We start from the raw sequence: 17,045 nt of genomic DNA, 5'->3' as shown, positions 1-17,045 counted from the left end.
GTATCTACCTGTTCTTTCTGTGATCCATACCTTAGTTAGGGGGTATCTCTTTTTCTAAAAGATGAAGAAAAATTTTGGGATCATCTTTATATCCTTCTCTCTCTGTCTCTTTCATGTAACAGGTTCTTAAGAACTGTTTTACTTTTGAAATGTCTCTCAAGAAAGTCCTTTTTCTGTTTCTGCAGCCATAATTTGAGATTTCTTCATCCCTTAGTGATTTATTGCAACAGAAACTTGTTAGGCCTTCCTGTCTTTATTGTTCTATTCTTCCTGTCCTTCATAGTACTTTGAAAGTTAGCATAAAACCCAAATCTATTTGCTAACATCTTAATTAAAATCCTGTGCTGTTCACCATTGTAGTCTAAGTCAGGAATTAAGAACAAGGTTTTGGTGTCTGAATGAGTTCAATTTCCTTCCAGCTGTTTTCTAGTCATGATCCTTTGGGAATTTATTTAAACCTCTAGCCTTGATCTCCTCTTCTGTAAATGGGCATAATAATAGTTCCTTCTCATAAAGGTGTTAGGAAGAATGAATGAATTAAAAACTATATAAATAACTTCATTGCTTAGCACATATGCAACAAATGATATTATTATTATTGTTAAGGTAGCAGCATTCATAGCCCTCTAAACTTAACTCCAGTGTACCCTGCCTTGTGTTACATGTTTCAGGTCTTATTAAATAACTTGCTAATGTGGCCCAAGTTTTCATACTTCCTTGTTTTAACCTGTAATCTGTCCCTTCAGTCTGGAACATTCCTCCTCAGTCCTCTTTTGTTTGTTGAAAGGATACTGTGCCACCTCTCCTGTAAAACCTTTCTCAGTTACCACAGTCAGAATTAATTACTCTTTAGTGCTCCTATAGTCTTAATGAGAGCATATGCCATTAATTATTTATTCTTCTAGTACATTTAGCTTGCACTAAGAGCTTGGGTTCTTAAGAGTCAGATGAAGAGTTCCTGCTATGGCGCATCAGGTCGGTGGTATTTCTACAGTGATGGGACTCAGGTTCAGTCCCCAGCCTGGCACAGTGGGTTAAGGATCAGTATTGCTGCAGCTGTGGAGTTAAGTCACAACTGCAGTTCAGATCTAATCCCTGGCCCAGGAACTCCATATGTTGTGGGGCATCATATAAATAATCTGATTTATTTTTGTCCCCTCTCATAGTAACTAGTACAGTCCCTTGTATATAATGAATACTCAGTCACCATGGGTTGAATTTAAAGCATTGGGCTTTAGCCTCTCTGACACTGTCTCATACAGTGGAAGCAAGTGAGGGGGTAAGGTTAGAGGTTCTTTTCTCTGGATGTTGTAGAGCAATTTCCTTCTCATAGAATGAGAGCATGGTCCTATATTAACGTGGCTGTGTGGCAGAATTCTTGCTGTAACAAGTTTTTTTAGTTTTCCTTTTCTTTTCTTTTCTTTTTCTTAGCAAAGCAAGGCCTTTAATATTCTGAAAGCACCCAATTGTGTGAAATATTACTAATGAGGCCAAATTTTTTGGTTTCAAATATGCTTCTACCTTTGTCCCTTTACTTTCCTAACATCTCTTTAGATACTTGAAAATAATTTAGAGGTCTTTAGGAAAATAATATATTTTCCAAATACTATTTCACATTGAGTTTAATATGCTGCTTCTAAAACACAATAAAATCTAAATAAGTATAAGTCTAGCTTTTCCAGGCATTTACCCTGTGATCAATGTCAGACATATCACTCCTTAGGAAATCTTGAAGAAATACACAACAATGAAAAAAGGTGTGTTTTCTCCATTCATTTCCTCTTTCTTGCTTTTGTTCAGATTTGAATAGACAAGTAAGTAGTTATTGAGGAAAACACTATTTTAATAGACTATTTTACAGTATCTGCTTTTAGGGAAATGATTTGAAAAGTGCTATGTTAAAAAATGGAGTTGTAAAATTGCCATTTAGTAGCTGTGTATCTGAGAAATTGTGTTCTTACTGTTTGACACTGGATCTTTGAAACAATAAGCTAAATTACAACACTGTGAACTGTGTTAGTTTGGTAGCTGTATATAAATAATTCCTACTGGAGAAAGTGTATTGGTATAATAGTAAGTCTATAAATATTTTAAGTATAATTACCACATCAGTTTGGATGAAACAAAATAAATGAAAACACAAAGAAAAAAGTAAGGTGATTTAAGATAGTAGTCATATTTATACGCTTCTAAATAATGGTCTTCTATCTAGTGGTACCTATTAAATGAAAACTGAAACACTCACCAGACAGCAGGGGAAGAAATGCTGTACAAATAAGCGACCCAAAGGAAACAGACCTAAAAAATTTAAAGCCAGTTTAAAATGTTGTATCACTTTCAAGTTTTAGATTGATTGTGTCTTTCTATTGAAACATAAATATGTTTTCTGTGTCTTCTTTCCTGTTACAACCCACTCTTCTTACATTCCCTCTCCCTCAATTTAAATAACTTTGTTTTTTATGAAGTCCAACAACATATGAGCATGGAAGATTGCTCTTCAGTCCACAGACCATGTGTAGTATGGATTCATAGATGCCCTCAGTAAACCACCCTATAGATTAGGAACCAGGTAAATATGGGGAAGTGAAGCCTTGAGTGGTCAACTCAATAGTTACAAATTATGACTGACAGAATCTAGACCAACAGGCTTTTTTTTTTTTTTTTTTTTTTGCCCTTTAGGATGCTTTAAAACATTTGAACAAACAGGTAAAAATCAGGAAAATTTTAGCTTCTTATGAAAATTTAGAGGATCTGGCACTGTTGGACTGACAAGTCATTCCTATATGACATCCATTGACCAGCATTATGTAGCAACTGCCTCTTTTTAATGATTTATCTTTCTCCAGATTTACAGTCTTTACCTGACTTTTTTTCATTTATTCGTATCACCTGTCTTGCCCTTCTGAAAGTTTTTGTTGTATAGCAAGTCAGAGGCAGAGTGAAAAATAGAAACCTTTATCTGACCCCTAAGCAGTTGTAGGTTCCTGCTCCCTCAGGCATTGGTTTATGAGCCCTGGACTCTAGTCCTTCCATTGCCATTTACTTGCTGTGTGACATTGAATGGGTCGACTCCTGTGAATTTCAGTTGTGATATCTGTCAAATGGTCATTGTAAGCATTTTAATTATGCGTATAATTTAAAATCTAAAGATTTATATACAAAATAGCCTCATGAAGTCATAGTTAATATCTTGTTATGTTAGATTGCTTAAAAATGCTGCTTCAGCCATGCCCCTTGACTACTGTTAATACCTTTAATGCCCTGCATTCTATAGGATAAAGTCCAAATTTCTTTACCTTACAGTGTTCCTTACCATTTGGTTCCAGCTACCTTGCCAAAGTATCTTTTACTTTATATGGAATGGAATGGAATTTCACTCATTTATCAGTCAATCTCCACCCTCTGTTCATTGTTTTATCTCATAAATATTGAGCACTTCTGCTGTGGGTACTGGGGATTATAAAGCTCAACAAGATAAAATTTCTGTCTCTAACATTCTCATACTTAAGCCTTGTATTTTAAGTAGGTCACTATATATTTGTATCTTGAATACATCTTATGTAGGCTTGCCTCCTTTGCTAACACTGTTCTCCTTTTTCTTTCATTGTTTCATTCAACAAATATTTATTGATTGCTTATTTTGTGAAATACTGTTCACTGGGTGTTGATGTTATAACAAAGGCCCCACTCCCTTGGAATTAATATTTTTTGGGGATATGAGATATTAACTAAATAAAATATATGTCATAAGGACTATGAAGTAAATGTGGCAGGATAAGGAAGATAGAAGGTAGCCTTGTGCGGGTAATGGTGCTATTATTTTAGAAGGGATGATGAAAGATAGTTTTTCTAATATGATATTTTAACAGAAGGAACTCAGAGAGAGATCCAAGAGGGTATCTGCAGGAAGAGTAATTCAGGCAGAGGGTGTAACACACATATGCCTGATATATTCAAGGGACAGTACGGTAGGGGCCAAGAAAGGGAGTGGGAGAGATGAGTTCTGAGGGGTGGATGGGTCCAGATCCTGAAAAGTATTACTGGATGTGGTAAGCACCTTCGCTTTTGGCTTGAGAATGAGTTGTATCTCCTCTGAATTCATACTTCAGTTTCTTCTATGACACCTTTCTTCCCTATTTACAGTGATTTCTCCTTTTAACTCCTGGAATGCTGTAGACATGTAGCTCATTTGTTGAACTGACTGAGGCAATATCTGGTTATCTTCTTATAGGTCTTCACTTCTATCCTAACTTCTTTGTAAATTCTTCTAGTGTGGGGACTTAGTTTTGTACCTTTCTATCCTACATGATGTTTTGCACCCAGTTGGGACTTAATATATGTTTATTTTGTGAGGCTCTAGCCTTAGATATCAGCAGTAGGAATTTGAAAGTGGTGTCTAAGAAAGAAGTGAAAGGATTTAGTGACACATTAGACATAAGAAAGGATGTTTTAGTTTGTGATCCTGGAAGAATAACAGTGCTATGGATAGATAACAGGAAAATTAGGAAGAGAAATTGATTTGGGGGCAGATTGATGAATTTGATTTGGAATTTACTGAACCTTCCATGTTAGTAGGATATCCAAGCTAAGCTGTGCAGAATGATTTGGATACATATAGAGTACATATTTAGAACATATACACAATATTGGTTATTTGTGACTGCTGCCTGCAGTATGTAATTTCAAGAGCAAGCCTTTTACTTATATTTTTTAGTATCTGGAGCAGAGGTTGGCAAATAATAGGTGCCTAAATCATAGGCACTTAATAGTTTTATTGAGCAGAGAGGTAAAATTGGTGTGTAGCTATGATGCATGTCGTGGAAAGGGCATAGGCTCTAGAGTCAGGTCACCATGGTTCTGAACCACCTTCTATGTGTTGTAGTCTTAATTGATTGAGCAAATGACCCTTCTGAATTTTAGTGTCCTTATCTGGAAAACTGAACAATAAGATTTTCCTTCCAAGGCTGTGAGGTAATGAATGTAGGCATAGGTCCTGGCATAGAGTAGTGGCTTAAGGACTGGTACTTATTTCTTCATCTGTAATTGTTCATATTATTATCCGTAAAAGATAATAATTTCACCATTGAATTTCATACTCTTAGTCTTAGAAAGAATCTCAAAAGTAATTTGTGTTAGTTAATTGTTTTGGATATTTTAGTGACATTTATATCTGATATTGTTAGTGTCCATTCTGCATATAATCACCCACATCAGCCAATACTGCTTAATGTATTATAAAACTCTGAGAGTAATAAGTTACACATTGTTGGAACAATGGAGCGATGATGCATCAGTTGCTATTATTTTGAAAATCAGTTAGTATGTTAGTAGCTTAGGCTACCTATTAATTCCCAGCTATCAAAGTAGCCTCATGGTGGGATAAGAATTGCTAGGCCTGTTGGATGACAAATAATAGAATTATATAGTACTTTGTATTTGGAGATGTATCTCCTTAAATAGGATGGAATCATTTTACAGAAGATGAATGAAATCCAATTTCTATAACAATATTTTTTTATAATATTATTGCTAAATATAGAGGAGTGGAGTCCAGTCTTGATTAAAATTTTTATCTAGTCAAATACCTTAAATCTTTTTCCTTCAAAGTCACACTTTTAGATTTTATAGCCCTTTGGTTTAGAAATCTTTTCTATTCCTTTTTTTCTCCTGATATAATTCACAAATCTAGGTTGTTTGAAATGGTTTCCTGATTCGATAGGTCTGTTCTAGCTCTGATGCCTTGGAAGCTGCTGGGGGCCTCTGAAACTGTATGCTTGCTTTTACTTTTTTGCTTTGGAGCAGATGTCGTGGCACTAAGACCCAGAAACCATTTGCTCTGTGTGGCTGGAGCTGGGCAGGCTGTGCTTGCACTAAGGGAAGGAAGTCATTAGTGCAGACTGAGCTGTGGAGTTGGGTTCTTGCAGGATTTCCTTCCAGCCTTTCCCCACTAAGGTTCTTGGGAATTAAAAAAAAAAAAATCTAAACACACAAACCAAGTTTTCCTATTTACAGTGTTCAGGGAAGGTAGGCATTTCGGAAAGAGCAGATCCTTTCCCCAAGTTATCCAAGAAGGAAGAGAAAACAACAGCGTAAAGAAGCTCTGATTACAGATCTTTGGAATTTTCTTTGCTAAATTTTACAAACGAGAAATACACCCAGAATTTTGGGAATTGCTCCAGGCTGCGCGTGAGGGTTTGATTGCTTGTCTAATCTTTTTTTGAGAAGAGGAGAATTCGCCAAAAGGGGTTTGGATGGCAGAAGCCCGGCTGGGTTTCTGCAGCAGCTTGCGTGCTCGATCTCTCTGAGGGAGGGTCTCTGTAGCCGGCTTGGAGACCCCCTGCCGCAGGCTTCTTTCGCAGACACTGGCCTGAGGGGAAAATGCTCCGCTCTGGCTGGAGTACGCTGGTTGCTGCTGGGACTTCCTAGCCCGGTGGGAAGTGTGATCGTGGTTTGGGGATACTTTCCATTGAACTGAAGGCGAAAAGACTGGACTCTCCTGGGCTTTCTCCCTTCACAGTGAATATGGGAAAGAATTAGGGGGTGGGAGGGAGGCAGCATGACTTGCAGTCGCGGCTGCCCTGCATCTGCCCCCAGCCCCCAGCCAGCATCTTGATGTTCCACGTATCGGCTGTACAAATATGATGAAATGGCAGCCCCGGAAGAAGGTAAGTGTCCCGGAATGGGGACGGGGCCCTGATGCCCGACTCAGGGAGGGGTGACAGGGGGCGGTTGCCCTCGGGCCCCTCCACCCCTTCCATAGTTTGCTGGCCGGGCAGGTCCAAGCAGATCTGTCCCTTTAGGTCTTAGGCCAGTCCCTTAGGGACGAGTTTACCAAGTCTGGTCTGCATCCACTGCCCTCTTAAGTTTTTCCTTCTTGGTATGCTGGGACTCTCAAGGGTGACAGCTCAGAAACATCCCTCTGCTTTAGAAGCCTGGCGGAACCAGCGACACATTAGCTTTGCAGGAGCCAGTCAAGAGCTGCCAGGGTCTAAGGACTCGGTGGCGCCTCGTCTATGGGGGCCATTTGGGGCTGTATCCCCGGCACATTCCAGTGTCCCCTCAGGTGGCTTTGTAGCACCTACTTCCCCAAGGGGTTAATAGGCTCTGAGCCGCTGGCAGCCGCTTCCCCAGGGCCCCGCTGGGGGGCGAGCATCCCTAGTACAACCGCCCAGCAGCTGGTTCCCGGGCAGGGGGGCTGAGGGGCCTCCAGTGTGAGGGCCGGGGGCTGGGCCTTCTGCCCGCGGGGCTCCTGGGCGCCGCGTGGGCCCGCATTGAGTGCACGCGCCGGCCATTGTCACGGGTGTGTGTGCGTGTCAGCGTGCACGGGCGTGTGTGCATCGATCGTGGGGAAGAGGGGGAGGGGGCACTTTGCTTTTTGTGAGATTATTTCCTAATATGGCTCCTTTGTTGAGAACTCAAGGAAAAAAAAAATCCAGTGGTTCTATGAAAATAAATTGCTATTGGTCCCAGAAATAACGTTTCTAAATGTGGGACCGGTCGCTACCCCAGGACGTTCAGGGAGAAAGACAGCTTTCTTCAAGTTGTTGGCGGCTGTAGCTTTGGTTAGGGCTCCCTTTTGCTAACTTGTCTGTCTGGCGCTGTTAGGTGAACCTAGTGGTTCCCTGCATAGCAGGACTTTTCCCCCTTCTTCAAATACCTCATTTGGCCGTGGTTTTTATTGACATTCTTCCGAAGGAAAACATAGCAAACTGAATGTGCTGTGCCCCTCCCCAGCAGTGACCTGTCTCTGTTAGCAGCTGCCTGGTGTTTTACTTTAACTAGCTAAACTGACTCTTTCTTTGTGGCATGATGTGTGATACCATGTTTTACATCAGAGATGAAATAGAAATCATGTGTGAAATGCATAAGAAGATATTGTGCATTTGTTTTATTACTAGAAAATCTAACAAACCCTCCTTCAGTACAGCCTGGTGAATTGAAAGATTTTTTTTTTTTTTTTGATATCTAATTTGCTGCCTGAAACGAAGTCATTTCTACCTCATTCTGAAGTCAGAATCTCTCATATATTAGTTCTTATCATGGAGCTTCTTTCAGTGAGATTGGTTTCATTTATTTCAGTTAGATCAATACGTCTCCCCCCCCCCCATAAAAATCAGTTAGGATGAGGAGAACCCATAGAAGTAACCATATAATTAAGCAATTAAACAGATGCTGTGTATTCCTGAAGCCCTAACTCCAATTTCTTCTGTATTTGTAAATTACATATTTATGAGTACTTTTAAGATGTCTGCAAACTATACATTCATAAATGTCTGTTTTCTCTATTTTACCCAATATGCAGTAACTCATGTGGTTATGTCTGTGGAAACCCCTCTGGGTACTGGTATTGCTTGAACCACGGAAGTATTATTCTTGGCAGTCAGGTGTATTTCTGGACTCTGGAAGATTCTGTTTCAAGTGTTAGGATTCACTCTGCAGTATTTACTCACTCTCCGATGCTTAAATTGCTATACCAGAAGGTTGTGTTTATTCACTGTGTTCATAATCCCAAATCATCATGTTATAAGGATCCAGATATCCAAATTCTGCAAAGTTCATGGAAGATTAAAAAATAAGCTGAGCCATCAAATACTGTGTGATAATTTGGTGATGGCTTGAGAACCATTCCTCCTTCTTCTGCATGGGATTGGAATCTTCCTTGAAAGAGTATTCAACTTGGGTAGGGCACCAGTAAGCCTTTGCAAAGATTAGGTTCATTTTTTCACTCTTGCAAGAATATTCACATGATCAGATCATGTCGTGGTTTCTGGCTGGGTCTGCTAACACATTTGTAGTGGTAGAGTCACATGCCATGTGTTTAGTCAAACTGTTTCATAAAAACCATTTACACTGCAGATGATAAGTGATACTGCTTTGATGTGATTTTAACAAAGCTAGGAAGATCATCTTAGAATGCCGCCCCAAGCAGCATTTGCTATAACTAGGCTTATGACTAAGATTGGTTGGTAACTTGTTATGGTGCTCTGTCAGCTGCTACCAGTGCTGACTTTTGTAAATTCTGGACTCACTGTAAGAGAATGACCGTAGGTTCTAGGTTTCTTTGTTTCTAACTGAGCATGCAGTGGTGGTACAGGATTAAAGGGCTGAAGGGGAGCTCTTTACTCTTATTTCCTCTGCTTATTTTCTGGGTTTAAATAAATACTAACATTTAAGATAATAGGCTCTGGAGTATTCAATTAGAGTTTGCTACCTTTTCACAGAGAAGCCACCGGAACATGGTTAATCATGTTAGCCATAGCTTTGCTCCCTCACTTCTGGGTACTAACACCAAGATGCTCTTCTTCCCACTCCTTCTTGAAGAAACACAGTGATTTTATCTACCCCTGAATTCCTAGAGCATGTAGAATCTATGCCCTTTTAGGCTGGTTGTCCTTTACTGATAGTAACCATTTTTTTTATCTTAGCTTCAAGCTCCTTGAGTTCAGAAACCATACTTTAGACCTCTTTTTGGTGCCAAGGATAATATAGTTGCTCAATAAATATTTATTTGATATAAAATTAATTAAGAACTACTCCTTTGTAAAACTTTTATTTTTAGGGTGGTATGAATTTTAAATGTAAAAAGGTTCAAAATATTTTAGTTAACTCATAGATATTAGATTGTAAGGGATTATTAAAGAAAACCAGAATATTTTGGCATTCACTTCTAATCTTTGGTAGATGACATTGGGGAGTGGGCAGCTACATTTTCCACACAATTTCCCTGGGCATTCCTTGTTAAGATACACTACTAGGCTCTTTGGATCAGGCTTCTGATCCAGTGTCACAATTTTTTCATTTGCATAACCTTCTTGACCTGGCAAAATATACTTTCCTCTGTTTTAACTTTAAGAGGCTATCATGCAACACATTATTTTTATCCTGTATTTACAGAAATGATAGTAATTAAAATGCTCATCTCATAGGAATATGGTTATTTACAATTTTGAAGTGATTTTTGCTCTTTAAAATCCAAGGATTAGTATCAGATAACACCGTGTAAATAAGACTACAGTCAAAATCTTCAGGAAAGCTGCTGCTGATTGGATTTTTTCATTGCCTATCTAATGTAGTTTTACTGTTCACACATAATAAAAGATCATTAATAGTAATATATCACATAAACTACATTAATTATGTCATTTGAGAATCATATGATGTATTTATCTTGTTATACTTGTCGCATTAATATAATGTGAACCTGGCTTCTTAAATGACTTACAGAGCTTCATTTAAAAAGCTTATTTGAAAGCTCACTTGCATCCTATAAATTTGTGTCTTGGGATAGCTTATTACTTTTACAAAAGAGTGTATTTCAAATCCTTGCACTTTTTCCTTGATAAAGTATTTTGTTTCTGGATTAGCAAGCTGAATCTCAAATTTTAATACAGCTACTACGTTAGTTTGTTTATAGTATAAAATTAGATATAAAAATAAGCATCAAGGACAAAAGTAGTTTTAAGAAGTCTTAGAAATTTCCTGATAAAGGTCTTTCTCCAAATCCATTCTATACACCATTTCTATATCAGTGCAACCTAGAGACCCAGGTTTTGATTCTGGTAGTTCCCATGACTTGTGCCCTTGAGCATGTCGTTTAACCTTTCACATGTGACTCCCCACTGTTATAGTTTAGCACCTCAGTATCACTTGCTAGATCTATTGCAGATAGCATCCTAATGATTTGTCTTATTTTTGTCTCTTTTCCCCTCTGATTTTCCCTTCTTATTTCTTCTAGAGTAATTGTTTTTTAAAAAGCAGATGTGTTATTCACCTTTTAAAACCCTGCCATGTCTCTCCATTGATAGTAGAGGTCTCCAAAGTGGGGTGAGCCCACTGTAGTTAGGGAGTGTGCAAGAAAATGACTGGGTTTTGGGGAAATATGAGGACTTCTGTTTTCAGGTATTTTTTTTTTAATTTAAAAGAATAAGAAATAAATTAAGCTCTACCCTTTCAATATGGTTTGCCACTCTTCCCTCATTTGTTCAGGGGCCACAAGTGGTTCTTAATGGTGCTCTCTTATTGTTCATGCCAGTCATTTGTTCACCTTTAGTATGCTGTGGTATACTTACTTTTCCTCATAAAAGATCTTGCCCTAAGTGATTAATTTTATTAAAGAGGAAAAGACAAAATAAGAATGTAGTATAGGTTATATAGTGTAGTGATGAAGAGAATGGGCTCTGAAGCTAGAATGCCTGGGTTTGAATTCTAGTACAACCTCTTAGTAGCTGCATAGCCAAGTTACTTAACCTCTATGTGCTTCAGAGGTCTTATCTACTTAATGTGAGTGTCCACCTAGCTCTTGTGTGACTTTGAAGATATAATGTAAAATGCTTACTAAGAGTACCTGGCACATAAAAGGTGCTGTCTACACTGTTCCTGTTAGTATGATTGTACTCTATAATCTAGTTGGACATGGCTCACCAGGCTTCTGTTTGTACACACTTCTTCGTTTGCCTAGAATGTCTTTTCTTCATACTCATTTTAACTTGACTTCCTCTTGTCACTGCTCATACCTAAGAACTAACTCAGTCTTCTCCTCCTTGGTGAAATCTTCCATGTAATTGCTGGGCATAGCTGGCCACATCTTCCTTTGACCATTCTTAACAGGCCATTGTCACAGCCCTGTACTGTAACTGTCAGTATGTCTGTCTCTTCAGTGTGAGGTTGAAGGCATAGGCACAGAGGATGAACTGAATGGGTGAATGTTTGAAAAAATGTAATGCATTTATGGAATATGATGGTCAGTGATCTTCAGCCAGCTCTCAACATTCTCTGACTTTCCAGTTATTGGAAATGCCTAATGTGCAAGTTTATCTATTTTTCCCCCTCTCAGGACACCATATTGACTATGAGCGAGGTTGAATCATTAAAGGGATAATCTTAACTATGCACTTATTAAAAATAAAGGCACAGTTATGAGGTGGTGACTGCACAACATTGTGTATATGCTAAATGTAATGGAATCATATACTTTAAAATGGCTAATTTTATGTTATACAAACTTTACCTCAAATGAAAAAAAAGGGAGAAGGAGTTACAGTTATTTGTGATACATCTCACAACTGGATCACAAGATATCAGTGCAGCAATACCATGGTTGTAAAAAAGACTGGAGTAAATCTTTATTCCCTTCAGCCCTAAATATTTTTGATCTTAGAAAATTGGTAGGGAATGGTCATCTGTAGAAAACTACTTACAGAAACATTTGAGAAGCTGGGAATAATTGATAGACTTGATAGGAAGTCAAGGAAGTCAGTGATGAGGAAATCTGACTTGGCACCTTTATTGTTTAGGACACATTGCCAGTGTGAGAGGCTATGGAGTTTAATTGGCCCAGCTTCAAGAAAAAGCCACCTTCATTTTGCTAGTCAGTCACAGTGATGACGTTCTGTGGAAAACATAGTGGAAGCAAGAGAAAACCTGAAATCTCGGCCGGCCCTGTCAACTTTAGCTTCCATAGTGAATTCATTATATCATTAATAACAATGTATGTCTCAGCTTGAGACTTTGCTTTTATTGATGTGCTAAAACCATGTAGTTTTAGTGAAAGCTATAAAAGTGATATCATTTAACTGACATTTTAAAGATATATATGAAGCTTTTTTCCTGAACTTTCTTATGAGTCCCCTCTTTTAAGTTTTTGTAGCTGTGAGGACTATTCTCATATGGTTGAGCCCTTAACTATATTCCCTTTTCAGCACATTTTGTTATTTATTCTGTTAGAGTGTTCTATTTTTGTTATTTTGAGTATTCTATTCTTTTAGCATATATTGTAAGGAGAAACATAAAACTGTGTCCTTTTGGTTATACCTTATATAATCAACTTAGCATTTCTGGAAAAAGTACCTAAAATAAACTTGATGTCAAAAGTTTAGCTGCACATAAGCTTTTTGCTGGTAGATGTCTCTCAGTTTGGACTATTAAAGGACTGAAATTTCTAAAGCTTATTTCTAGTTATGTAAGTCAATATCCATTCACGAGTGCACCTATATTTCCACCATTATTTACTTTGTGGAGGTAATATTTTGGACTTACATCAAGTTGGGAGATACAACTGATATAAGACATATCAAATTGGGAGCCTTGTGGAGAGACAGATTTCTAAGGCAGTTCTGAGTTAGAGAGCAGTTACCATTTGAAATAGGGACAAAGTGGAGCTGGGAGCCAGGAGGTCATTGTGGGAACTCATTGTGTTTGAATACCTCCTCTCCTGAACACACAAAATACATAGACTTGAACCTAGAAAGATAAGAGTGGGAGTAGGGAAGAAAAAAGCCTACAAAGAAATTTTGTTGCACATCCTGGGAGAATTTATATCCTATATTGGCATAACAACATTTATTAAATTAGAAATGGAGTTTTTAAAAATTGATGAATGATTCCTTATTTTGACTTATTCAATAGAGGTGTTCCTTGTTTTAAGGAAAATCAAAATATAATATTTGAATCTGAAAACAGACTAAATGCTAACTTGTTTTACGTAACTAAAAACCTTGAATGTCCATTATATTTATCTGGTTTTCTTGTTCCTTACTTCATTGCTCTGACAATATTTAAGCTTATTTTATATTTTAAATATTTATAAGTGAACAAAACAGGAATGTACCCACTTGTTTTCAGGATTATGTTATGTTGTGGTTATCTGTGAAAAGTTTAAATGCTTAAGCCCAGATCTATCAGGTATTTTGGGGAATGTGTTTGTGGAATTGACATTCTTTTTTTTTTTTTTTTTTTTTTTTTTTTTTTTTTTTTTTTTTTTTTGTCTTTTGTCTTTTTTGTTGTTGTTGTTGTTGTTGCTATTTCTTGGGCCGCTCCTGCGGCATATGGAGGTTCCCAGGCTAGGGGTCCAATCGGAGCTGTAGCCACTGGCCTACGCCAGAGCCACAGCAACGCGGGATCCGAGCCGCGTCTGCAATCTACACCACAGCTCACGGCAACGCCGGATCGTTAACCCACTGAGCAAGGGCAGGGACCGAACCCGCAACCTCATGGTTCCTAGTCGGATTCGTTAACCACTGCGCCACGCCAGGAACTCCCGGAATTGACATTCTTAAGCATAAATAAATAATTATTGTGTTTTTGAGGAGTAGGAAGAAAATGGCATAGTGAGTGATGGTGGGCCCATGATCATTTTGATGGACTTTGGGTCTTTATTACTTAATAATTAGTTGTTTTTATGATAGAAGGTGGGCTAGATAAAATGCAAACCACTTTATTGTTAATAATTTTGTTGAATATATTAGGCTGAATCATGTGAAACTGCTGATGTTTCACCATCTTTTACCTGCAAAACTAGAAATTTACTATGGTTCAATTAATATTTGGGAGGTTAGGAATGGTGGTGGTAAATATTGAAATTAAGATTAATGTGTGTTTCAGGGATTAAATATGAATTTTAATATTCCATACTCACTAAGCTTTCCATGGAAAATCACTACAGTAATATTTAATTTATCTGTGGTATTGTGAATTTACTATTAACTCAAATTTAATCCATTAACTGCCAGCTCTTTTTAAATTTCGATTTTTTTTTTTTTTCCTTTTTGGATCTGGTAGTCAGTGGCTTTTTTAAAAAAATTGAAGAATACTTGATTTACAGTGTTCAGTCAATTTCTGCTATATAGCAAAGTGATTCAGTTTTATATACACATACATTCTTTTTTTTTTTTTTGTCTTTTTGCCTTTTCTAGGGCCACTGCTGTGGCACATGGAGGTTCCCAGGCTAGGAGTGTAACTGGAGCTGTAGCCACCGGCCTATGCCATAGCCACAGCAACGTAGTATCGAGCCGAGTCTGCAACCCACACACAGCTCACGCCAAGGCCAGATCCTTAACCCACTGAGCACGGCCAGGGACCAAACCTGCAACCTCATGGTTCCTAGTCAGATTCGTTAACCACTGAGCCATGACGGGAACTCCCATACATTCTTTTTTATATTCTTTTCCATTGTGGTTTATCTCAGGATATTGAATATAGTTCCCTGTGCCATACAGTAGGACCCTCTTGTTTATCCATTCTATATGTAATAGTTTGCATCTGCTAACCTCCAACTCCAAATTCATCCCTCCCCCTCTCCCCTGCCCCTTGGTAACCACAAGTCTGTTCTCTATGTCTGTGAATCTATTTCTATTTTATAGATTGGTTCATTTGTGTCGTAAATTTTAGATTCCACATATAAGTGATATCATATATTATTTGTCTTTGTCTGACTTACTTCACTTAGTATAATAATCTCTAGGTCCACCCATGTTGCTGCAAATGGAATTATTTTATTCTTTTTTATGGCTGAGTAGTAGTTTATTGTGTACATGTACTACATCTTCTTAATCTACTCATCTGTTGATGGACATTAGGTTGTTTCCATGTCTTGGATATTGTGAATAGGTGCTGCTCTGAACATAGGGGTGCGTGTGTCTTTTTGAATTATAGTTTTGTTTGGATATATGCCCAGGAGTGGGATTACTGGATCATATGGTAGTTCTATATTTGGTTTTTTGAGGAACCTGCATACTGTTTTCCGTAGTGGCTGCACAAACTTACAGTTCCACCCACAGTGTAGGAGGGTTCCCTTTTTTCCACATCCTTTCTAGCATTTGGTATTTGTAGACTTTTTAATGATGGCCATTCTGACCAACTGTTACAGTTATATTATTTTTTTAATAATTAGTGATTCAACCATTTTTTAATGTGAAAATTTCTAAAATATGTAACACATTTTCTATATTCTTAAAAAGAAGGTACTAAGCATGATTTAAACTTCTGATTAGCTAAGATTATTATCACAAACATAAATTATTCTACTTTGGTATAATGTAACACTACTATAGGACCTTTTAAGGAATGTAGAATTATTTGTTCCTATACTGAATGACTCCAGGTTGCTTTTTTGTTTTTTTTTTTGAAATATTATGTTGTCTTTGTATGGTTTTTATCTTTCTTTCCATGTTGTCCAAAGTAGATGCTATCATATGCCTACCTCTTGTAATTCTGTTTTATGTATTTGTTTCCTGTCTGGGGTGGGTGAAAAATGTAGTTAACTGAGCCTTAGCTTGCAGCTGAAATGAAAGTAAGTAGACTCTGAGTGAGGGTTTCTCTTATGAGTATAATGAGTATATGAACTTCAAAGTATGAATTGTGACTTTCTATTTTGACTACTTAAGAGGTTTTTTTTGTTTTGTTCTGTTTTGTTTTGTTTTTGCTTTTTAGGGCCGCACTTGTCGCATATGGAGGTTCCCAGGCTGGGGTCTACTTGGAGCTCCAGCTGCCGGCCTATGCCACAGCCACAGCAATACCCTATCTGAGCCGTGTCTGTGACCTACACCACAGCTCATGGCAATGCTGGATCCTTAACCCACTGAGTGAGGCCAGGAATCGAACATGCAACCTCATGGTTTCTAGTCAGATTCATTTCTGCTGCACCACTACGAGATCTCCAACTTAGAGGTTTTTTTTAAAAAAATATTTACCATATGGTTTTAGGCTGAGTTTTAGATGTTTGAGGTAGTTAACAAGAGACCTTCTGATAAGTGAGATATTTATTAAGCTATTGATTACTGAGAGTTAGATATATTTGAGGTTGTAAGGTCACAGAGACTGAAAACATTCTGAATGATTTGAAAAGTATCACTCTAGTTTTTCCTTTTTTGACTTTGCTTTAATGTATCTGACTTGGCACTTTTTTCCAATAACATGTTTAAATATACACACATAATAATAAACTATGGTAGAGGGTACTGATATTAGTAGTTTATATGAAGGGTATATTTGCATATATTAAGAAGTATGTATGGTTGTGAGAAAAAACAACCAAGGAATGTGGGGTTTATTTAAATAGTAATTGGTTCTATATTAATTAACTAAAACAATATATTTTTAGTGACACAAATATTAATTTTAAACAACCCTTTCTATTTTAGCCTCGGCTCTTGCTAGACAGCATTTTTGATACTGAAACTAAAACATTTTTACAAATAAAAGTAGCCTTAAGCAGCATTTAATTTTACAGGTTAGGAAGCAGAGAACCAGTAGGGTTAACTGGCTCCCTT

At 37.6% G+C, this 17,045-nt stretch overlaps 1 protein-coding gene across 9 annotated transcripts in view; it reads left to right on the top strand.

The window, feature by feature from the left end:
• Positions 1–17,045, top strand: part of TTC28 (tetratricopeptide repeat domain 28) — a 609,616-nt gene that overhangs the window by 182,330 nt on the left and 410,241 nt on the right. For 2 of the 9 annotated variants that reach the window (XM_084993551.1, XM_084993550.1), the window contains exon 1: positions 5,887–6,665. The exons of the other annotated variants lie outside the window; for them this stretch is intronic. In XM_084993551.1, coding sequence (XP_084849677.1) covers positions 6,639–6,665 — 27 coding nt within the window. In that variant the 5' untranslated portion in view covers positions 5,887–6,638. Of the gene's footprint in view, positions 1–5,886; positions 6,666–17,045 lie in introns of those variants that run through there. 9 annotated transcript variants of the gene reach the window in all.

Source organism: Sus scrofa, chromosome 14, assembly GCF_054392235.1.
Source record: "Sus scrofa isolate SSC_HxYL_T2T_F1_AM1 chromosome 14, Sscrofa_HxYL_maternal_Yorkshire_Landrace_v2.0, whole genome shotgun sequence".
In the NCBI taxonomy this organism is placed as follows: domain Eukaryota; kingdom Metazoa; phylum Chordata; class Mammalia; order Artiodactyla; family Suidae; genus Sus; species Sus scrofa.
Note: the sequence above shows the minus strand (reverse complement) of the source record. Positions and strands in the feature narration are given on the sequence as shown.